The following is a 23,876-nucleotide window of genomic DNA, read 5'->3' as shown; positions in this document are numbered from 1 at the left end:
CAGTCACAGGCCAAGAGCTGGGCTGTGACAGCTCCTCAAGCCAGGCACAGAACCACCAGCACTGACAATCTAGTACCTCCACACTCCCCACCCAGTAAGAACACAAGCAAATCAWCACACAGACAAACTTCAACACTGCTTTCCAAATGCCATTAAAAAGATAAAAACGTCAAGGATCGAGCTCAACTGCCCAACCACCAAGATGAGCAAAGAGGCAGCATCACCTGGTTATAGCAGAGAGGCAGTTTCAGCTCCAAATGTCCTGGCYTTACTCACTTCCATCTATGTAAAAAAGGATTAGTGTTAAAACAAAGAAGTGCCCACGTCACAGCACAAAGCAGAGATCACCCCAGCTAATTACAAAACAGGTATTATTAAAAAGCACTAGRTCTTGCATTACCAATTATTCCTCACTAGGCTACACAGTCCTCACCTAGAACTGCRTGGAGTCAGCATTAACTCAGGCCAAGTCTGGCCCAGACCATGCCAGCCTTCCTGATCTATCACAGATGCTCCCTAAAAACTGTTAAAAGCTCATTTACAGAAGTAGGCACAGATGTTTTAGAGTTGCTACTGAAACACCCACCCACCACTTTGTGTTACAGAATTCAAGAGYATGAGGTAAAGAGTTGGCAGTGCTATATCAAACCCCTGACTACACCATGTGAGTTTTGTACTAGAAAGAGAATATAAGAAAGAGGATACTACTAAACTTACAGTTCTCATCATGAGCTCAGTGTTTGGTTTACATGACAAACTGCACTGTGTGGAGGTGTTGCTGCATATCGTGTTTGTCTCTCAASCTGGCACACATCAAATCATCCATCAATCCAGCAGGTACTCCTGAAAATTTGATGACAGAAGCCAAGCTAAGCCAGGTGTCAAAACTCACTACTTGAAAATCAGAGGAGCCTTTTAGAGAAATCCTGCAGGTCCACGCACAGAATGATTTTCTTCCCCAGAAATAAAGAAGTACACRCATAGAAAAGACTCCAAAACATAAGTTAATATAAGTTAAAACAGTTAATACAAAGACAGCCTTCTAAAGGCAGCAGAGAACTTGTTTTCTAGAATGCTGATCTGTGGAGAGCAGCTGTCTGTCACTGAAGAAAGCTGCTGGTTTCTTCAGTGGTACCACATCAGTTCTTTTAAATGCTTTAATTCCACGTTTGTTTGCAGATCACAGTAACCAGGATGGGTGAATTCCCAGAGGAATGAGGCCATGGGGATGGGGGGGGCCAACACATGAACTGGATGGGACACACTCCAAATGCACCATTTTTCATRACAAATGCCACTTCAGCTGTCCTAGGGGAATTAGATCTGTCTCCAGTGCCACATACAAATGAGCTCTTCCGACTCCATTTCTCTGCAGTTTCTTTGCCATTACTTTCTCTGTTCTGCCTGGCTGGCTGCAGCTCAGCTTTACCTGCCTCAGAAGGCCTGGGAATGGCCATCTTCAGCTTCTTCATTCTTGTCACATGCCTACTTCTAGGTTATACAGAGCAGCAATTAAAAAAATTAAATACGTTATCAAGTTAATAAGTCAAATAATCGATGCTGCCGAACTAAAGAAGATCCATTCTTTGCATGAAGCTGAAAGCAACTTTGAGCTGTAAAACTGAGTGGCCAGCAATTGCAGTTCCATAACCACCATTAATTCATTTTCAACCTTAAAAACTATTTCATTCCTTCCAAGTGACAAGTGCYTATTGAACATGTCACTTCCAGAAAGCCACTCTTCCTTCTGAACTCAATTCACCCAGTCACCTTGCAATGCACCTGAGCACTGCAGTCTGCAGCAATGGTACTGACTGACACTCTCTATTAGCTTAACATTTGCTTTGAGGACCACAAACACAGAGTAGTGCTGGATAAATGACTCCCATTTCGTTTTTCTACTTGAAGTCCAGGATTACGTAAGTCTCTGCCCCCAAGCACAGGCTGCAAGAGCTTCCTCTCTTTGTCCTCGGGAGAGACAACCCCTTTGCAACACTCTGTCACTGACCCCGGGTGTCAGAGGAGGGACAGCAAAAAGCTGCTTTATTCTTTAAAAAAAAAAAAGAAAAAAAGTAGTTGTTCAAGGCCTCCATCTGATGATCATCCTGCCTGTGACCCATTTCCTGACCAGCCAAATGAACAATAAGCCTATAAAGTTAACAAAAAAAGATGTTCTCTCCAGCTGTGTTTACCTGCAAAGTTCTCCAGGATGTCACTTAAAATAAAGTTTTCTATTTGTTTCTGGTGAAAGGACTAAGCGACCAAGCCTGTCCCGAGATGTGTGAACAACCTCATCTACCTCAACTGCTTTAGTAATTCACTGATTTAGCATAACATGATTTTCTGGCTTTATTATACTACAACTTACCTTGAAAATAAAACCCCAAACCCCTCAGTTGTGGCAAGGAGTGTATTGTGCAGAGAAAGCTGACACTTAAAAAAGACCCCCATGTCCTTTTTACTCACAGACCAGCTCCTTGGCAAACTTGCAAAGTGCTTGACTTTTGCAAGGAGAGTTTGCTGACCTTGGGTTCCTGGTGTGGTCCATCACCATCCAAACCTGACAGAACACTGARCCCACACAGCCAAACCATTGATTTTCATCTGCAGCCCCACACTCAGGCCCATTTCATCAATAAAAACAAGAAAGGCAATAATGGGCCCAAGGTGAGCAAACTGGTTCCCTAAAACTGACTTAGTGTGCAAAACTGCCGTATCATACAAAAAAAAAAGAAAAAAAGCTTGAGAGCTCAGTGTGAGATCTCTCATGCTGTTTGTTTTCCAGGTGCAGATTTTAAGTTATTTAAAATACAAGTTGCATCATTAGCTCTGTTGAGAGTTTTAAATCTGTAAGGTGACTAAGGATACAAAACCAGGGATGAGTATGGAGAGAAAAACAGAACAGGAAATTCCATGCTATACCTCCCAGGTAAACTACAGTAGATTCAGACACAAAACTGAGGTAATTCTTGAGAAAAAATACAGTTGAAAGGGAATGTTTAACTCATTTGAGAAAACAAGCACAATAYTAACCCATCTGGAAAATTTAGTGAAAGAATAAAGCTCACAGCAAACKAAGAACTAAAGTCAAGTCAACCTAGAAAGTCAGGTGAGCCCACAACTGCCTCCTCTTTCCCAGTGTCTTGTGAGAAGTGAAAACCACTACCAAGAACTCAGAAAACAACTGAAAGTTTTGAAAGCAGCCTTAGTCTTCAGCCAAACAAATGGGCTCAGAGAAACCAACCTTATGTGATGAGTAAACTTGTTTGCATCACACTGTGGTGAAACATTTTCCTTTTCAAATGTAATAATCTTAAGATTTCCCCCCATCTGAATATTAGTCACATAACATTCTTCTCCTTCAAGGTTAAAAATTAATAAATATTTAAAAGACAGAGTTGGTCCTGGCAAAATAAGACTTGTTACAAGGAAGCTAATTCCTGTTTAAGTTTGCTCAAATTTAAGATTTTCCCATCTGCAACTTCTCTGTTGCTTCTTACCTCGATTCTGTGCCTGTCACAGGGACTGAAACAGCCACAGCTTTTCCACAGCCTGTACAAAGAAAGCTGCATCAGGAAACTACACAAAAATACTGATATGAACATCTGCAAGCTTCAGAGGGGAAGAAAGATTCCAGATTTTATCCAAATTAACWTGAAAGGACAACGGAACAGGACTTTGCTTTGACCACATTTCCCATGGGATTACCAGCTGAAGTAAAACWTTGCTTGTTTTGACATGCCATTACAGGCTCAAAGGGGATAAGAACTCCAGGGAATCTGCTGACTTTTTATGGGTACAAACAGCCCTTCAGGTTTTATTCTTGGATAAAAACTATRACAAAAATTGCACAGTAAACTGTGAGTTACCTAAAGGATAGCACTACAATATCTTCAGTTTGYCCATGTACCCCACTGTAGTAGAAAAGATTCAATGTCTGTACACAGAAAAGGCACCTGGCAGAGATTGAGAGCACAAGGAAATTCAGAGTTCACATCCAAATGATTCACAGCCTCTTGCCATTTTACACACAAAGCAGTGCCCAAAAGGGGCGACTCCAAACCGGACTGTGCTCCGAGTTCCGTGTGCATCACYATAGGCTAAAGATCCCATTAAGACACAGATTAAAGGCTAATTTTACAGCAAGGTCTTGCTGTCCAAATACATCAGCACAGCTGGAAAGYTGGGATCTCCAGGGTGTTCAGTCTTCCTACAAGGTCAGCTGTTGGGAACTAATCAAGCAGCTGCTGTGCTAYCAAAACCTTTGCTTAGAGTTTAATCAACTTTCAATCTTTAGAGYACAGATGAAGCCCTGTCACGTGAGATACTGAACCTTCACAAACGCTGCCCGCTGTGGGTGTGAGAACAGCTCTGGTTTTCCATGCAGCACATCTCCCTCGAGCACCCACTGTGCAGACCCATGGCTGGGTGCTCCAGCACAGGCTGCTGCACCAAGGAAATCCATTTTCCCATGATGTAACACCCTTCACACATAGTGCAAAATAAACCCTTCTCCGTATCAGCGAGGCCTTAACATCCCATCCCATTTACTCCAACATGAGTTTCCTTACACAGTTTTAAACTTCTGTCTCAGGAGACTCATGCAAAACCTTCAGGCAAGAGCTGTGCATCCACCTTGGGAGGTGGGTTCTAGACCCTTGGCAAAGCTGAACATGCACACAAGACCTGGTTATATTCCTAAGGGTTAAGAATGGAACTTCCATTAACATTCTCCAATACAGCTGCCAATCTCATCATGTTTAGATTAGTTTGATCGATTCAGCACCTGCAAACTACAAAAAAAAAGGCAGTTTGTACAACTAGTGTCTCTGAAAAATGAGTGTATTCATTTCAAATGTGTCTTCCATACATGGTTTGTCAGAGATTTCTRTTCTCCAAGAAGGCAGACGGTGGTTGTGTTACTCAGCGTTCCAAACTCGGGACAGAAGCTCCCACGGCCAGGTTTCAGTAGTGTTTCTAGTCCAAATGATTCAGTAGCTAACATCAACATGACTCCTCCGGCCTATAGCTCCTCTGTTTGGACTGGCTAGTGTACAGCATTCCTGAGCCAAGGAATTTGCACGGGTCCTACGCCGCATGCAAGGGCCACAAAGAAAGGACAGAAACTTCGATCGAACCCTCCAGCGAAATTTCAACCGAGCTGGGGCTGCCCTCCTTCACTGCAGCATGATATCCTTCAGGTTCTCCTGCAGGATGGTGTCCTTGACGGCGTGGAACACGAAGCGGATGTTCTCCGTGTCGATGGCCGTGGTGAAGTGGTGGAAGAGGGGTTTGCTGCGGTTCCTCCTCTTCCTGTCAAAGCACTGCACCAGGTAACGCTGCACATCCTCCAGCCGGTGAGGGTCGCCCTTGAAGTCCGAGAAATACTTCTTAATGCTGACTGTCTTTACCTTCTCCACCAGAAGGTCCATCTTGTTGAGGAATAGGATAATGGAAACGTTAAAGAAAAGCTTGTTATTGACTATTGTCTCAAAGATATTCATGGACTCCACCAGTCTGTTTGTGCGCCTGTCTTCCATGAGGACCTGGTCGTATTCGCTGGAGGAGACCATGAACAAAATTGAAGTTATTCCATCAAAGCACTGGAACCATTTTTGACGCTGAGATCTCTGTCCCCCTACATCCACCATCTTGAAAGGAATTTTTTTAATGATGAAATCATGCTCTACTATCCCCTTTGTGGCTTTTCTGGCCAGCAAAATATCTTGTTTGCTGGGGAAATAATTCTGTAAAAGAAAGGAGAGAAACGTCAAAAAAAAAATCCTTCAAAAATGCTGGCTAATGCCAGAATACTGAAGCAATGGGTAAAATGACCAGGAACYGCTTTTTTAAATTATGGGATGAAGAATGAATACTCAACTGTAAAACATTGGCCATTTAGCTTAACACTTTGGTTAACAGCTGCAGAAGATCCTGAGGCATTATGAAAATAAAAATAAAGGACTAATTTACTGGTTAACGTTCTTATCCTTCAAGCCTCTTGTTTCAAGGCTCGAGTATATTTTTTCACTATGAAATTCTTAGCTACAGCGTTACTGCCACTTAGGTAGTTAGTGCTCAATAAAGCAGATCAAGCCATCACTAAAGGAGTTTTTTTTAAATCTAGTTTTTCCACAGTTCATTACTTTTACAAAGACCATCTTGAAAGCTTTAGTGGAAGTTCTTCTTCCAGGTTCACAATACAGCAATATATTCTACCACAAGGTGCGGCCCCAACCTACCAGTGTAGAGAAATTTATTCTTCAGAAGCTTATCACTGTTACTATTTAGGAAAATCATCTCCCTTCTTTCTCCTCYAAGTCTCCTGACAGATGTTTTCTTGACAGGTCTTGAATTCTACAAGTGCTATGAATGGTTTTTATTTAACTAACATTTCATTTTGCTATCTTAAGTAGCACCAGCCATCAGAGCATCAGGAAAAGTCATCCTGAGATCCAGAGACTGCGTACAAGGGCTGATAAAATATGTGCACAAATACAACTTTCAACTGTTTTCTGCCAAAAAAATTAAGCAAACACTAAGCTTCAGTTTCATAAAGCTGGAGTTTACTATTTCTAGAGAAGGAAAATGATTTAATGCATTATTATTTAAAAAAAAAACAACCAAAAAACCCAACCAAAACCCATTAATCACAGCAGTCCCAGGCTTCCACTGTCTCTTTGAGCTCTGAGGTTCAGAAGGAGAAGGGCTCTGCTCTTACCAGCTGACCGATCCGATCCAGGTTATCCAGGAAGTATTTCACTGATTCACCCTGTGGGAAAGGAAAGAGATGGGAACTGAGCTTATTTCTTGGACAGCAAATCCAACAGAACCAAGGCCTTCTCACTTCCCAACATGCTCTGATGTCTGACAGAGCAGTATCACTAGGTCTGGAAAAATGAAAGTTGAGAAGAGGTTTGAACAATTTGCTCAAAATTTATCCAGTAAATCTTTACAGTAAAAAAGAAGKGTTATTAAAGTCAGTTCTTTGACTTAAACAATTAGGCTTTTTTTCCTCCTTGTAAGATAAGTGCAGTTAACTGACACTGAGTGGGAGTGAAAATGAAACACATTTATAAGAAATCAATGTATTTTGTTTAAAATTCATAACAGTGAAGAAAAGTATATCCTAGACAGGCTGGCATATCTTTAGAAAAGTAGAACATTTAAGTCCCCCACAATTTGTGATGGTTTAAGCTAGACTTGCTTGTCACAAACAAATGAAAAAAAGGAACACTGAAGGACTTGCTCTTCAACAGACAGCTTCCCTTCTGCGCTCAAGATGCTTAATAATGGATTTGCTCACTTTGTACAAAGTCCTTTAGCAGTTACATTGAGAAAAAAATAGGAATGTTTACAGGGAAAATTCATTCTGGTGTGAAAATTTACTCTTGTGTAAGAGGACTTGGTCTTTTATCAAACAAGATTGCCCATGTATCCCACTCAAATCAAGGGCCCCTTCACATTAGGGGGGACAAGGAGCCCTGCACTTACTTCGAAGAAGTAACAAAATTCCACACAGATGCAGACAACTCTGGAGTCAAATACTCCTGCAAACACTTCCCTTGCATGAAGAAGAAACTCAGTAAGTGTTCTTCATTGTTCAGGACATGCCTTGCAGTTGGAGCTATCACGAGAATGAAGAAGTGAAAAATCCTGCTGCCTTTTGGTGATTTGAGACAGGAAAACCCATTTTTTGTCCCAGATAAGCGCTGTCAGTAATGACCAAACCAACAGTATGTGCCYTCACCAAATCACTAATTAAGAACAGAACTTTCTCCAAGTACCACCTTATACAAATATAAATTTATAAATACAAATTTAAAAATAAAAATTTAATGCAATATAAATTCTTAAACAACAYATCCTCCTCTGCACTATAAGCTTGAGACAACAGAACAGAATTGTTTCCCCCAGTACAACCTTAAASAGATGCCAACACAACGGTTCATTGTGAGGAATCAGACTGGAGATCAGAGGATTTGGTGTTGTACAAGTACACACTCSCAGCATAAGGCACAGACAAAAGGAGCTGCAGCTTATTATTTCCTAACATTTAAAACTGGAAGTGTCTTTTCATAAAAGAGAGAAAACACACGGATTTGCAAAAGACTACCATGGATCAACAAAAGATTTACAATGGACTGCTAGCCAGAAAAAAACCCACTTTTTTTTTTTTTGGGGGGGTGGGGGAGAGGGGAAGTTTCCAAAGAACAATTGCTCTAAGAGCTTCCTTACAATCATGAATTTTCATAAGGTGAAAGTAATTTCCTGTATTTTTTGGCACTCTGTGGATCAGAAGAGATATCACAGACTGCATGAATAAGAGAAAAGGGCTTCCTGTACAGCATTAGTCATGTTTAGGAGATGGCAGAGCCCAGAAAGAAAAGATCACTGAAGCTACAAAAAAACCCCCTTCTTTATCTATTGTGCTCTGTCCTGCACTGTGCCTTCAGATGTGCAAAAATACTGCAAAGGGGCCTTTTCTGATAGAGATTCTTCCAATTTTCTACCCAGTTGCTCCACGCTGGAGCAGGGAACAGCCGTGTGCCTGTGAAATGCTGGACACACAGGCAGGATCACCTGATTTACAGCTCTGCCTCCCCTATCTCCCATCCCACACATCCATCACTCTGACATTCTGCACATTTAGAAGGAGGTAGAAAATAAACCGATTAATGGAAAAAAAAAAATACACGTTCATTTCTGCAGTGATTTAGGGAAAACAGACTTTTCTACATTTTTATCCAGCTCTTTTTGACGCTGCAATTAAGCCAAGTAATTTGTTTAGGGAAATTTGAAGCAGCAATGGCAAAACACTGTGAGAGCTGGGTAACCCAGTCAGGTGGCTGGAACAGGTGTGAGCACCATATGCATGGTCTGACAGCTCTGAAGGAATCTGAGTATTCTCTTCYAGCACAGAATCCAAAAGCATCCAGCCCTAAAGTCAAAATATCTGYTTCCAGCCAAAACAACAAATCCTCAACAAGCTCCAGAGGGTTTGAAGTTAAAAACCCTCAAAACATTAAAGCAAACAAACATGAGGGGAGGAAAAAACACCCACCAAAACACTCCCAAAATATTAACCCCAAGCCCAGCGCACACACTCAAAACCTCCTGCTTTAATGATTCCCTGGTTAAGTCCTATGGAAATGTGGCATCAGTTCCTGCTCCAAAGGCTTCTGSAATAACCTTGTTCTACATCTTAGTCAGATTTACAGAAAATTGGGATGTTCTGGGAAGCACATTCAGTTCCTTGAGCCAGCAGCACACACAACTGCACTGGGCAATAACTGACTCGATGAGTAACATGTAACGTATTAAATGAGGAAAATATGGAAACTCCAGGTTTCMCAACTGTTTGCTATTAGTGCTTTTAATTAGAACAATTATGCTAACTGAACATTCCTTTCTATATTAATTTTTCCTTGTCATGCAGGGAAAAGAGACAGCAATATTAATTAGATCTAGAAGTCAAATTTATTTAGTTTTATATCACGCTGCACTTGAATGAATTTTTAAATTCCAGTAATAAATTATTATTTACACAAAGCTGTCTCATGCTTTGGGTATTCTGCACACACACAAATGCTTTTGTATATAAAAATGCATACACGCACAAATAGTTTCTAAATCACTCAAAGTAGATTTTCCATTCAAGGCAAATAATTATCAAAATAAAGTATCAGCGGCCCTTTTCAYGTTGAATTATTTTTTCTCTTGAAGACACTGACCATAAAGAAGCTGGTTTGGCTTTTTCAGTACAAATATTTAGTGTCTCTCCAATATCTATCTGGCCATTCAGCTACATTCAAAGTGGCTTAGCACTTCAAGTGCTCTCCTCCTCCAGATCTCAGCCAGTTATTTCAGGTCCATGACCATGACTTCCCATAAAAGCGTCAGCAAATATTTGCAATTGATTCATCAGATACTAAAAATACCTTTATGCAGATTGATGACTTCAATTTCAGTACTTTAACGGTTCTATTGGAGAAAAAAAGGTTATTTTAACATCACAATCTATTTTAAGCTATGCTTACAAGCAGCAAAGTAGAAATGAAAGCCGAAGTTATTTATAATATATGTATATTTATAYCCTCTATGTGTATTTATACTATGTSTAAATACCTAAATATAATCACATCGTGGTGYGTTCACTTAAAAAACAAACAAAAAAGGTCCAGATCAGATCTTTTACRGGCTGATGTTGCAAGAAAAACTGTGGCAGTTCAAGAAACTTCCTCAGATCAATGATGTTCATAGAAGATTGTTGAGCTTCTGCMTTTCAGATTTAAAGACTCAAATCTTCCACTGTCCTAACAGTACACTATTTCCTTTAAAAATATTCTAACAATATTCATAAATAATGTTTTTAAATATGAAAAACTATTTCATTTCAACCAGGACAATACTGATAGCAAGCACTGTTCTGTCACAGTCCCAGCAGAGTCTACCAGTGCAGCCTTTATGCACTGACATTTCTTATTTATTTTATTTCTAACTAGTAGTCTGWGAGTACATTTCACTTTGGAAAGTTACAAACCAGTTAGCTATTTTTTACAGATTTTAATCCTCTTTTCCAATAAATCAAGATGTTTCAGTGGTGTCTCCTGCACCCATACCCCGTGTTTTACGGGACGGTTGTGGGGGAGGGAAGGGTGACCTCTGAGTTATGAATTTTATGTAACTCAGATGGTCCTTTTTTAGTGCACAGAGTACAACACTGACCATTGGTCTTCCACTCCTGAGTGACCACAAACGCTTGGCTGACTCATTTCTCACTGCTCATCTCTTCTCCCTCTGCAMTACAGATCCTCTGAGTAACAGTTCTGCCAAGTGGGACCAAGAGAAGGAGTAAGAGCTGCAGTTCCCATTGTTCAGCAGGATGAGTCACTGCACATCTGGGAACTGGGGGAATCAAGAAACACAAACASAAGGCCTAAAATGAGCCCACAATGCAGTATCTCTATTGGATTATTTTTTTAAAAATTGTTATTCTTTTAAACTGGCCTATCTGCAGTATAAAGTTTGGTGAAGCCAGAGAAAATAGTACAATWTGTTTAAAAACTGACTGGTGGAGGAGAAAGGGAGGAAAGTTGAAATGTAAACATATACTCCTGCTTCCTGAAATAGTCCTCTAAAACTCTTTTTATATGCTAGATTATTTTGACCACAGCATTCTCARGGGGTGAAAGCCATGAAATAAAGAAATTTTTAATCTACATATTTTGTATTATGTGAATGCCATCTTAACAGCAGCTCCAAATAAGTCTCCATGAAAACAACTGATTGAATTCAACATCCCTGTTCCTTCAGGCTACATTCAGAGCACATAGGAAATCACCACACAGAAATATTATAACTAATCTGGCATCACTTCCTTTGCCACTGATAGCCTAATTTTGGGCAGAGTTCCCAAGCAGTATTTATTTCATGAAAATAAATGCACAGCAATCATATGCAGATTACTTTAAAATACCACTAGAAATTCAGCAATCAGACAAGCTCTGCAAGGCCACAATTTATCAGCTTGCCACTTTAACCCTCAGTTATTCAAAGTGAGCCTTGGTCAGCTCATAAAGGACAGTGAAACATCCCATTGTCCAGTTCACTAAATACTGGCTCATTTCAAAYTTTTCCTTCTGAAAAGCAGTTCCTCTAAATTCTCCTCTGAACTAAAAGACTTGAAAGGGAACCCTCTGTTCCAAAWTGGTTCTTTTCCTTTCCTTGTCCCAAGGCCTTTTGGACATAATATTAATTTAGCCCTTCCTGATCATTCTGTCTCTGGCTGCTAAATTTAGAGTGCACAATTTAAGGTAGACCTGTCAGCCTTTGCTTGTTTCAAATGATGAATTAAACCACACAGGAAGGAAACGCTGCACTTCAAGGATGCATCTAAACAGATCTAACAGAATTCCCACCAKACAGCAAAACACCCAGAGAAATGGATACTGAAAATAACTGCCATAAACTGCAGCAGAATCTGCAAGGTGAGAGAACAGTGATCCTGATAAAACATCAGTGTTGGTCATCCAGCCTCTGCTCAGGAGCAGTAAAACATTCTGCAGCAGGGCTAAGGAAATCGAGGAGACCCCAGAAAGATTTTGGGAATCTCCCAACTCTCAGATCTACAAATGGGATGGACTTAAAGCACTGACACAGTTTCATCCAAAGCTGGACTTTATAAAAGGAACCATTCCATGAGGGCTGCTTGCRACATGTACACATAGAATGAAATTTGCAAGCAAAATCTGTGTTTTCAATCACCGAGATCTCCCCTTTTCCAAGTTTCTTGGGATGTCAATCCCCTGTTGTAAGGGGTCTGAATGTTACCATTTCAGATGTTTTATAAAAGCAAGAGGCYCAAGGGAAGAGCAAGGTTACAAAAGAACCAGGAGACCGGTGTTTGAAAATGTTGGAAATGTTAGATCAGCCAAGTTTTTGGGTACTGAAACTAAAACCAAAGCCTCACCATCAAAAAGTGATAGAGAAAGCACTTTCCTTGGTGAGAGCTACTGGACACAAACAGCAAGTTGACACCCTGCCACCATAACACACAACTCCTTTGGAAATGAAAATGCCAACAAGGCTCAGGCTCTGCACCCTGGTTCTGTCCAAGGGCTAAAATTCTCCTGAGAGGCAACTACAAACAAATAACTCCCGGCTCCGCAAGCCTGCAGGCTCCTCCAAGAGATCAATTTTAAATCTGCACTTCTATTCAGCCTCACTGCTAACAGGGCAGGGATTTACTGCMGCCAGAAGTGTGTTCTCTCCTCCGTGACAGCTGATGAATTCAGCATTATTTTCCAAGGAGGTGAGCAAGTCTGTGCTTGTTAAGAATTCCCCCAGAGGATGCTGAAGTAACCTAAATTGCCCCAAAATGCTGATGCCCACTGGACACGGCAATTTTGTCCTACAGATATTCTACATCCTGTCTGGGCACCGGAATTTATTGACACAAGACAAACATTAATTTTTCATTCAATCACCAGCTTCAGTGCAGAGACCAACCACTTCTCCTCATTTAAGCCGTACAGAATTCCAGCTATCAAATCTCTCCAGTGTTATTTAACTTCCTCCTTAACAACAGACTGAGTTCCTGGCTCCCATCCAGCAACTCCAGTGCTTATCCAAGTTGCTGCTATCTGGACCCTACAAACATACTGACTACAATAAAAGTACCATATGGTTCCAAACTTCTAAAAACTGCCTCTCCTTTCCCCTGCCTAGTCACACACAGTAGGTATCAGATGTTAAAGGCTGAAAAGATTTTAAAAATTCATTATTTGTCTACTCAGTACAAACAGGCAATGGAACAATTTGTTTGTGCACATTTGTCAGGGTGGGTTTGTATAAACTCATCCTACATGACACATGGCCTAACTGTGTTTTGCAGCATATGGATAATAATAGGTGATAAATATTTATTTAATTCTTCAGAATAATTTAAGGCTAAACAGAGCTTCCACATCAGTTCTAAGATTTSTGGAATCCTGGGACTGAAATTCCAGCCTTGCAGCTAAGAAACACTCACACAGGAGCAGATTTCTTGAGCTGAAAGGCAACTCTTAATGCGTTAAGTTTTTTTTCCAGCAATCAAATAGAGCAATTCTTTCTCCCAAATGCTCCAAGGGAAAAACAAAGTTACATTTTTTCCTRAAATTCTAGGTATTTCTACATCAACAGGATGTAGATGAGATAAATTACTTTTGGACTAAGTTAACAAWTYTGTCCATTTGYCTCAAATWTGCACACCAGCAACAGTGGCTCCAGGAGGAAAGGAATTTTCTGTTAATGGACTAAGACAGGCTCCATCCTACACTAAAAGCTTCAAGAAACATCAAAAAATGATAATAAATTTGATTTTACTCATACTTACTCTCCTAATCACTGTTGTTTCTGCTTCACAGATTTACAATGGCTGGAAGAAAAACAGGTGAAAACAGCAGAGAAAACAGTACTGGCCACAAACAAAGCACAAAGCTGCACAGTGCAACACAAATACAAGAAATTTTAGCTTAAAAAGAAAATCTAGAAAAATCCTTAATCAGACAGAGTTGCTCATCAGCCACGGCAATTCAGCATGTTCTACCCTTCACTGACTAGCAGCTAGCAAGAGTCAAGGAGCAGATGCAAGGGGATACAGACCAAATTCATGTGGAAGAATCAGTTATGTTTAAAAAGCAAAAATAGTCCTATGACTGCATCCAACATCAGCAGCGAGCCCAGCTCAGTGCTGGCACAACTGGASAACAGAGCTACTCCAAAGCATCCCATGGAAGGATTCCTTCCTGTTTCCCTGCCAACTGTCCAAGGGAATACATTGTCTGCAAGTGCTGCCAGAGCCCTTTCATCTCCCACACCGGAGGTTCTCTGTGGAACCAAAGGAAAGCACACCAGGCTCAGCTTCTCATTCTGGGCACAGCCAGACCCAAAGGCAGCTGGAACAGCACTCCTGCCACAGTCAGAACAAAGTTYTGAGCTGCAGAAGGAAGGATGGATCCACAGTTCTGGCAAAATGGGCAATTTCGATGAATACATCAGAATGTAGAAGCAACTGGATGCTTTTACATCCCCAGGAACAATGTATAATCCCATTATTCTGTGACCCCCATGCTTTGTTCCCAGGTCAGAAAGCAAACCTGAAACTTGTTTTGTTTACAGGAGACATCTGTAGAACTAGAACAGACAGCAACAGCAAAAAAAAAAGTATCTTCAGAATTAATCTAGTCAGCAGTACTGACTATCTGATCAAGACTAAATCACAAGTTTACCAGCGAGTTTCCCTTTCAAATCTTATCAGATCAAGGGATGGGAAATAAATATCTTAGATCTTGTGGGCTGAAAAAGCAGCTAACACCARGCATGAGAGAATGTTGAGCTTGGACTTTTCCATGGCAGGTGGCCAGCTGGAAAGCTCAGCAACTTGGACACACTTACAAGAGRCATAACCTTGAGTATCTTGCAGAATGATGCTTCCTGCTCCACTTACACACCAAAGATTTGSTGCAGTGTCCTAAAGCTCCACTTTCTGGGGACATATCAGCTCAGACATGTCACAGTGAAATTTGCCATTGTCTCTTGTTAAAAGGATTGSAAAGTGTCATTTATCCCTCCTACCTCTTAAAAAATTTAAGTAAGATTTTCATATTTTGTCTCTATGTATAGAACCAAGACAATTTTAAATGGGATGCAGACTAAAATGATGGTCTTGCAAAATTAAGCTATCACTATCCAAAAGTAAGGTTTTAGGTAGAGCTGAAATCCAGCTAAAATGCAAGCTAAGTCTTAGTTGTACTTAGGTGTGCTATTTAACAGTTTGATTTCTATAAAATCAACTGCAGAAAAAARATTAAATTCCACCTTGCTTACACTACTGTGAAGTTGTTCCTCATGCCCATTACCTCAGTACTTGGCAGGCTCAACCACAGAGAACACAAGGCYTGCAAGTCTGAGGGACTCCTCAAGGCAGCCTCACATCTCGTTTTCAAAAATYGTTTGCCCCAGAAACAAAAAAGACCTTTTTTAATAACAGTTTGGTATTTAGAATTGACAAACTCTGAACTCTGAGGTGCAGTTTCAGCCATCTGTTATCCTGCCGCCTTCCCAGTGACTTTCCAATCAAATTCTCATCCTGCTCCCTGCACTGAGCAGCTCCCCTCAACACTTTGTGTTCACTCACACCAAGACTCGTATCCACCAGCTCTGACCTTCACACACACCTGTAAATCCTCCAGATCAAGCAGTCTCAYGTCCCATGCCAAGAACACACATTTCATTAGCTCCCAGCTCTATTTTGGTCTGACAGGGTTTCACCCAACAAGTGACTGCCCTCCCCACAACCTCACCTCTCCTGCTCCAGTGCCCCTGACAGCCCTGTGTGCTGAATCCAGCAGATGAATGAACCTCAAAGGACCTTTGGTGACCTGAAAAAAACTTCACTTCCCATTCACAATCCTATCAAGTTTTCTCTATAATTGGATTTATTTGCATTATCTAGAAAGATTTTTTTATTTATTCACATCTAATCACAACATATCAATGATTCTAAATATCCTCTTCCCTTCTGAAGACTTTTTTGGCATGAGGAGGGGAAGTGCTCCAAATCTGCACTTAAATCTTTGCACTATTGATACCTGAGTATGAAGAYTTCATGCAAACTGAACTACTTTTCATTTCAGAATTTGTTCTCTTTCAGGTCTGAAAACAAATCTAAAGATGAAATATGGGACTTGAAATAAGTGACAGCTTCCATCCTCAAGGCCCCATCTACCCATAGAAATTAAGCAAGTCACAGTGGAAAATGCAGTGAGTTTAACAAACTTTTCCAAGCTGTTGAGCAGACTAGGCTATAAAAAAAATCCTAATTAAAGCCTCGGTCACATCCTACTGAACTGGAGAGAGGGCAGCAGTCCAGCCACGTGGATGGCCAGCTGAACTCCCTGCCACCAGGAATGCATGTGCTGGGCTGGAAGAACGAAGACAGAAAAAGAGGATATAGAAGGTGACTCTTTTGTCTCCTGCCCACATCCAACACCATTACTGATTCAGTGCCGTACTCTGACCAGACTGAAACTACACAGATCAAAGTCTTGAATTCAGAGGTRGAATTAAATGGGAAAGAGTTCCATCAATAAAGCAGTGCTTTCTCACTYTGAGATTTTACTGAGTTTTCCAAAGTAGAATTAAGCAAGTATCAAGGAAAGCAAGTCAAATTAAGAGGCTTTGGGGGTGGGGTGGAGAGCAGACCTTCTAAGGACAAACACCAACAGTTTGTTCAGGAGGAAAGCCAAGTGAAGCACAAGTCTGCCACAGTCTGACTGCTGGAATCTGTGTTGTATACAGAGGAGACATTTGAAAGGTGTCAATAAATTACTGCTCAGAGCAACATGTTTTCCACTTTCTCAAACAGAAAATCTTGCAGGATGTTTCCAAGAAGTTTCCCTGCCCTCCCCCAAATCCTAAGTCAGTAACAGAGTGAAACAGGTTTACACCACAGAGTTGCTAAGGTAGAGCTGCAAAGTAATGGGAAGGTGGAGAYCACACTGCCTTCTGCCTTTGTGACAGAAGCTTCCCAGCATTGCAGCTGAGAAAAAAAGTGGAACACTGAGCTTACCCTTCTCCTTGGGGAAGGGAACTCAAGAGTTCTGCTCCCCCCACTAGTGTCTGATTATCAGCTGGTTGGTTTGGGACAGTTTGGAGCACTGAGATATTTCCTGGAACAGTATCACATTCAGATGCATCTTAAGTCATCTGATCTATGACATCCTCCCCTGTTGCACAGCTACCACTGCACATAAACCCAGATGTCAAAAGTCAAACAATGTTGCTTCCTTCCCTCTGCTCACCACCTCCTCCTCCTCCACACTCAATACCTGTGAATCAGAGCCTGGATCTGAACCGTCTGTGAACACTTCAGATACTCCGATAACTCGCAACACAAACACTGAAAAACTTCAACTTTGAGGTACAGGCACCTTATTTCAGCATCAGGAGAGGAACCATTGCTTGGTGGAAGGATCACYGAGATAAAGACACTGTCATCATTCMTYRGCAAGCACCAGKTTAAGGCAAACTCCCGACCACTTGTGATGCCCAYTGCTTGTTCCTCTCTCAGCTGTGCTCAGTCACTCCCAGGCTGTGTTCTGCCTCTTCTCTAAGAGCAATTTCCAAAAAACCCAATTGTGCCAATATAAGCAAGAGCACAATACAAAAGCACAACTCCCCAAACCACCACTTCCTATTGCTCACTGGGATTACTCTGTCCCAGAGCTACAGCCCAMGGTAAGCTGAAGCCAAGAGTGGTTTACATTCAGTAAAACTCTMCATGTTTTAAGGSAAAACAGGCCTGTTTGGGAGACAGCAGAAGCATGGGAAGAAGCAGAATAGTAAGTTAAAGGCAATTACAATCTTTTTGCAAAAAGGTCAAGCTTTGGATAGCTAGCAAGGGCACATCACCACCTGAACAGGTTACTGTTGCCTAACCAGCCTACCTGCATTTTCCTTTTCACCTTTCTGCCAGGTCCCACCTTTTAAAGAACAYGGGCTCATTAAACATAATTCACTGTCAGTGTGATAAGTAAAGAACAACTTCAAATATCTGGTAAGTACAAAATACAGAAGATACGTCAATGAGACTTCTTTGTAAAACAGACCTAATTTTTAATGTTTTGCTTATTTGTTCATCTGTCCTTGTTACTTGTTCTTGATCCTCCATAGCTTACCGTAAACTAGGATATTCAGGAAAGCTTGAAAGAATTCATTACCCATTATCCTATTAAATTCAGTGGCCCCTTGGAAAAATCCAAGCCTTAACCTCTTACTGTTTTTTTCTCAAGGGAACCTTTTAGAAAATTTTTAAAGGCACTGAAAAMCCCTTGCTCACTGTCCCAGTTCTAGGTGAAAAGCACAAGGTTTGGTATCAATAAAAAGCTGAATGGGTACCAAAAGAAAGCTGAATCACTACAAAGAACACATAAATGAGGTACAAAAGGCTGACTTGTAAAACTTTCCGAAGTGCACTGTCAGCACTGCTGTTCTGAGCAGAGAGAGCTATGTCAGGGAGACAGGCTTAACAAAACCACTCTTCTTGAGCAGATAATACAAATATGAAAAGTCTCCTTTTCAGTTGTATCTTTGAGACTGAAGGGACAAAACCAGTCTGACAAGTGGAGCCCTTCCACTAAAAACAATGTTCTTTGTTTCTGGACAGATAAACATTAACATATGTCTCTGCATAATGAAGTATTTTTGCAGTAACWCAAACAAAAGTTGTCCTTGTGCTACCATGGCTTTAACCTACACCGATGCTCATTACTGAATATATGAGTTGTCTCCTGCTTCCACCAAATTTTAGAAAGAACTCTTCATTAGAGTCCCTTTGTCATTCAAAGGGTGCACCTTTAAAAGTGCCTAAGTTCTCAGATTTCTGGAATATATTTTCATTGYTGGGAACTAAGAGATACTAGTTGCCCATTTTAAAGTCTCCTGAATTACTGAGGTCCATTAGAAACTTTCTGAGTATGAAATCAAACAGCAAAATCAAAAGCTAAAGGCCGCTCACTGGGCTGGATTTGTCTCTGCCCAGACCTTTCCTGCCCACCAGAAAGGGATAAAGAGATTATTCCAGTGGTTTGTAGCTGCAGTTGGGTACTGGCTCAGACAGCCTGAACTGAAAGTTTCCTTCCTTGTTTCTCACAGCATGTGCCAGCATTTCTTGATGGGAATGCAAAGATTAATTACAGCTGTACTTGCTCTGAACAAATCCTCATATTCAATACAGTCCTGCAAGATTTAGAGTAGCACTAATTAGGGCTTAGAACAACAATTCTGCAAAGACAAACACATCGAGTATTTTTTCTAATTATTTTATGCATAATAAAATTAAAGCTTCTTTCCAGAACCAAGGTGGCATTTATTCTCAAGAGCTGGGAGCCGAAAGGACTTTTCCAGCCTAAGCACATTAGATTTAGTGTTTCAGTGCTGTTGTTGAAGGTAAGACATCAAACTATGACCACTTCCATATGCATACAGAGAGGTAAGGGTGAGCAAAAAATCTGGGACACCCAGACAATTCTCTAAGGGGCTCAATTACTGAGAGATAAAGACAAAAAAAAGTCTGTACTTAGGAAAATACACATAAGGAAAAAAGAAATCTTTCAACCAGACAAATGGCAATCATTAGGCAAGATGCAAATGCTTGCAATGAATTTTCACCACGGGAGCTGTAAATATGAAACTTTTCTCTCATTCATCTTAACCACATCAACAATACAGTCAAGATGTATTGGCTTCCAAGGGCCAAAAGCAAAAAGCTCCTTACATAGTACCAGACTTTTTAATCTATCTCCAAGAACCTGAAAGTTAAAGATAGGGCCACACTAAGTCTGAATTTAAGCCTTTTGGTACCCACAGAGAGCAGAGCATTAATGAAGTGCATTAACTGTACATCTTACAGACTTTAGGGGTGATTTTGCATGAAGTTTTTGATCTTTAAATAATGTAAAAATTAAAAAAATGTAGATGCTGGGAATTCACTATACAGAATAGTAGCACAGCCAGTAGCAGAGCTTTTCTATTCAGGTCCATCTCTGTTCCCATATGGTAGGTATATCAATTTCTTGTTATCCACTTATTTATTATGTATGATCTGCTCATTACTTTCCAACTTATCCTCCCAATTCCATGCAGGCTACATTTCACCCAGCTGTTGCACTTTGTCACAACTAAAGGTCAGGAGAAATTCATGGCAAGAATTCTTCTATTTTTCCACAGAACATTTAGCACTCAATGCTTGGTTGAGACTTCAGGTAGCTMCTGTAACAAACTGCTGTTCTCCAAGACTTTTCTGCTTGCACTGTTTTAAAAAATTCATAATTCACAACCTTTCTGGTTCTTCTTATTTCCCTCCAATAGCAGAAAGTATTTAAGAATGGTTAAAAACTGTTTTACTCATCACAGCTTTCCAAGGTTGGTTCTGCTTSAAAGAACAGCTCCTGTCACTGAGAAAAGATATTGCAAAAGTAGATGTTGCTAGAATTCAAAATGATTTGCAGGGATTCTCTAAACWGTTTGAATCCAGCCTATTTTAAATGCAAGTTCTTCTCACCTCTCCTTCAACAGCGCTTAAAGCAAAAGTGAGAGCACCAAGTGCAGCATTCCTTCCTGTGGGTGACAGCCACCACCTCCAGTTCTGCCTCCTGCTCCAGTTCAGTCCTCAGGCTCAATCTCTGACTGTGGAGACACACTGACACTGGCACAGACAAACCCCACACTGCTCCAGGAGCTCTCTGCTGGCAGCAGGCCCATTAACCTATCTCATTTAAACATTTATTTTTAGAATACTGCAAATATAATGGGAGACTGAGGATTTAGCTTCTGTACATGCAAATTGACAAACTCTACAGTCTTAGCCAGTAACCACAAAATTTTGTGYGAAGGTTTCCAGCTGCATTTTTGCTTTGCTATCTCTCAATTTTTAATGAAACCTAAACTACCTTTCACCTCCTTTAACAAAATCCCACTTCTGYTTGAGGGTTCTTACTTGAGACCTCGCTCTGAAAAAAATTTTCCTATTTGGTCATAGAGASAGGATTAGAAGCCAGGGACTCCAGCTGCTAATCCTGCCTGCTGCAGAGCAGCCACCATGCTTTGCAGTATTACACTTAAACAAGCAATTAACTTCTGTTGGACAAAGATGAGTCAGACTGCATAATCTGACCATAAACTTTGGAGGTTTTGGGATTGGAGAACAGAACTAGAACTACAAATTTAAATCTGGATCTCTGGCACTTAAATGATACTTGCTGTGATACTGGCCTAAAACCTTGCTCAGATATTTAACTAAGAAGAAATATCTTCATAACTCTCCCTGCTATCCAAGTGCAGAGCAGGGTATTATTCATGTTGCATTGATAAAGTCTGCAAGTCAGTGATCTTTGAGGTTAATATAACATTGTGTCTCACATAAGGCCACTGTTTCAGAATTCTAATGTAACAAAACCAGATTATAATGGACTTTTGTTGTGTTATATATACAAAATACAGCACTATCATTCCTTACATGTGCTACCTATAATTCACACAAACYTATTTACCATTCACAGCTTCACAACTGACTTTAAAAAGAAATAAATCATATAATATTGTTAGAYACAGATATACTTGACTTTCAGCACTAATAGTGTGCAATTACAAAACATTGTCAATCCCTTGTTTTGTAAAAAAAATTTGTGGGTTAGAGTGGTATGTCCCATTCAGATCTAGAAAAGAAAACAAAAAACCACGTAACTTCCCAGAAATAATTTAGTTTCACAGGAACTCTGCAAGCTATGAAATACCCATGCAGAGCTCAAAAGTAATTTGGCAAAGAGTTGTTGCTAGTCCCAATTACATGCATTAAATGGTAACAAGATTTCCCAGGCTGGCACTTTGAACAGTGTGGTTACTGCCTTTGTACATCTCACCAGCATTGGTCAAGCCTCAATGCATTTCACTCATGAAATATGAGAGTTTCACGCCTCTGGGAGGAAAAAAAAAAGTCATCCTTGCAGAATAGGCAACATTCACAGTCTCTTGTGTAAGCTCATATTCAAACAGTAGTTTGTGAAGAGAAAAGTTCATTTTTGTGCTACAGCCAATCGTATAAGCTGGGCTTGATTTGACACTCGGTATTTCCTCAAGTGCATCAGCAAGTGTTTCACAGTGGTGCCAGGCACAGTATTCCAGCATTTCAGGGCTGTGCCATATGTGCTGAAAAAGCAAATTGCCTCAAAATATGCTTTTAMGGCTGGCTCTGCTCTGCCATTGCATCTTAAAGGCAAATAATCAGTTGGAAACCTCATACTTCAGGATTCAGGAAATCTCTGTTAAAGTGYACTGAGAAYTCTGACAAAATACAGCCCATTGCTGTAGATTTCATTGAATATGTCACTTCAAAAGTCACCTACTTCTCACGATAAGTCAAGTTTTCTGCTGCCCCACCTCTCAATTCACTTGGCTTCAGTCAAACGCTGCCACAAAATCTCCCCATRTCTAAGGGGCCACTGCACAGCCCAACTCCTGACTACATCACTGCTGCACAAAAATAAAGATATTTAAGTCAGTTTTTCTACTCTGAATGAAGAGTGAGTGTGAATAACTGGTGCCTCCCCTCCACACTGCCCCAAACTCACAGCTGGCTGCCTGTGAGGCTTTGAAGCCATCAATCCTTGCATGGGGAGAACGCAGCACCAAAACTCTCCTAACCCAGGGAGCAGGCTGTTCCCTCTGCAGTGTTCCAGCACATTGCCTATCCTGGCAGGCAGAATTTAACCAGTTCCAGGGTCTGCTGAAAGGAAAAATAACCAAACCCATAGTTCATTCTCAGGGGAGAGACCCAGGTCCTGCTAAAATATCCCCTGACTCCCCCTCACTTCAAACACCCAGAGAATGGTGAATCAATATAAAAGAAAGGGTCTTTAAAACATTTTCCAGAGTCTTCCCACATCCAAGTCTTYAGAGGCTCTCAGTATTTGAAGTATTAATGGAAGCGTTCCATACAATTCCCTGTGCACACATCTAAAAATAGCTATGGACACAGTAGTAAGGTTTTTTGTCTATATTTGCAAGAGTCTTACTTCCCTCGCAGGAACCACAACTTCCCATTAATGCTGACATTTACTTTTTCTTTTAAAAAGTGCTATTAAAACACCAGAAAGTCTTTTAGCAGCACAGTGAACATCAATAGTAATATTAATACACCAGTAACAACAATCTGAGTTGATACTCTGGTGATGGATCATGAACATATTCTCTACATCAACAATGTCAATTTTGCTCTAAGAACTGACGAMGCCACATGATACCCTTGGCAGAGCTGCTTATCATTATACATCTGTTCTGCTCGTGACAAAAATATAATTTTTTTTTGCCTGACAAGCCCTATTTGTCCATCTTTACCCACAATGACATCAAGCATGCCAAGCTGCAAGAAGTCATGAGAGAATCTAACCTTGTGTCAGACTTTTTGTTCTGGACATATTAAAGGAAAAGTGAATGGCTTCTCATATTCCCATAGTAGAGGTCTGAGAGGATGTAAAGAACCAAAAAAATCCCCAAGTCAGACAACAAAACAGAAACCACATGACCAAAGCAATTCCTACCTTGGCCTCCATGGTTTCTGACATAAAACGAAATTTCATTTATGGCTGAATAAGAGCCTGCAGATACATGCACCCAAATACTCGTTTTTAGGCTCAAACTGAAGAAGCTTCCACCCTTCCAGCTAAATCCWACCGGAAATCCCATGGCCCATTCCCCAAAACCATTCCCAGTGGGATTTGTCTCCCTCTGCTGGTAATGCAGGATTCACAGCCAGTTGCCCAAACCACCACAGG

General features: G+C 40.7%; 1 protein-coding gene across 1 annotated transcript in view; it reads right to left on the bottom strand.

The window, feature by feature from the left end:
• Positions 1-2,261: 2,261 nt before the first annotated feature.
• Positions 2,262-23,876, bottom strand: part of GNA12 (G protein subunit alpha 12) — a 37,391-nt gene continuing 15,776 nt past the window's right edge. Inside the window, exons 3-4 of the mRNA XM_057369833.1 lie at positions 6,722-6,772; positions 2,262-5,747 (exon numbers count right to left, since the gene is read on the bottom strand). Coding sequence (XP_057225816.1) covers positions 5,178-5,747; positions 6,722-6,772 — 621 coding nt within the window. The 3' untranslated portion in view covers positions 2,262-5,177. The remainder of the gene's footprint in view (positions 5,748-6,721; positions 6,773-23,876) is intronic.

Source organism: Malurus melanocephalus, unplaced genomic scaffold (genome assembly GCF_030028575.1).
Source record: "Malurus melanocephalus ecotype Western Australia unplaced genomic scaffold, MMel_1.1 scaffold_115, whole genome shotgun sequence".
Lineage (NCBI taxonomy): Eukaryota > Metazoa > Chordata > Aves > Passeriformes > Maluridae > Malurus > Malurus melanocephalus.
This window is presented reverse-complemented; position numbering and strand designations above follow the sequence as displayed.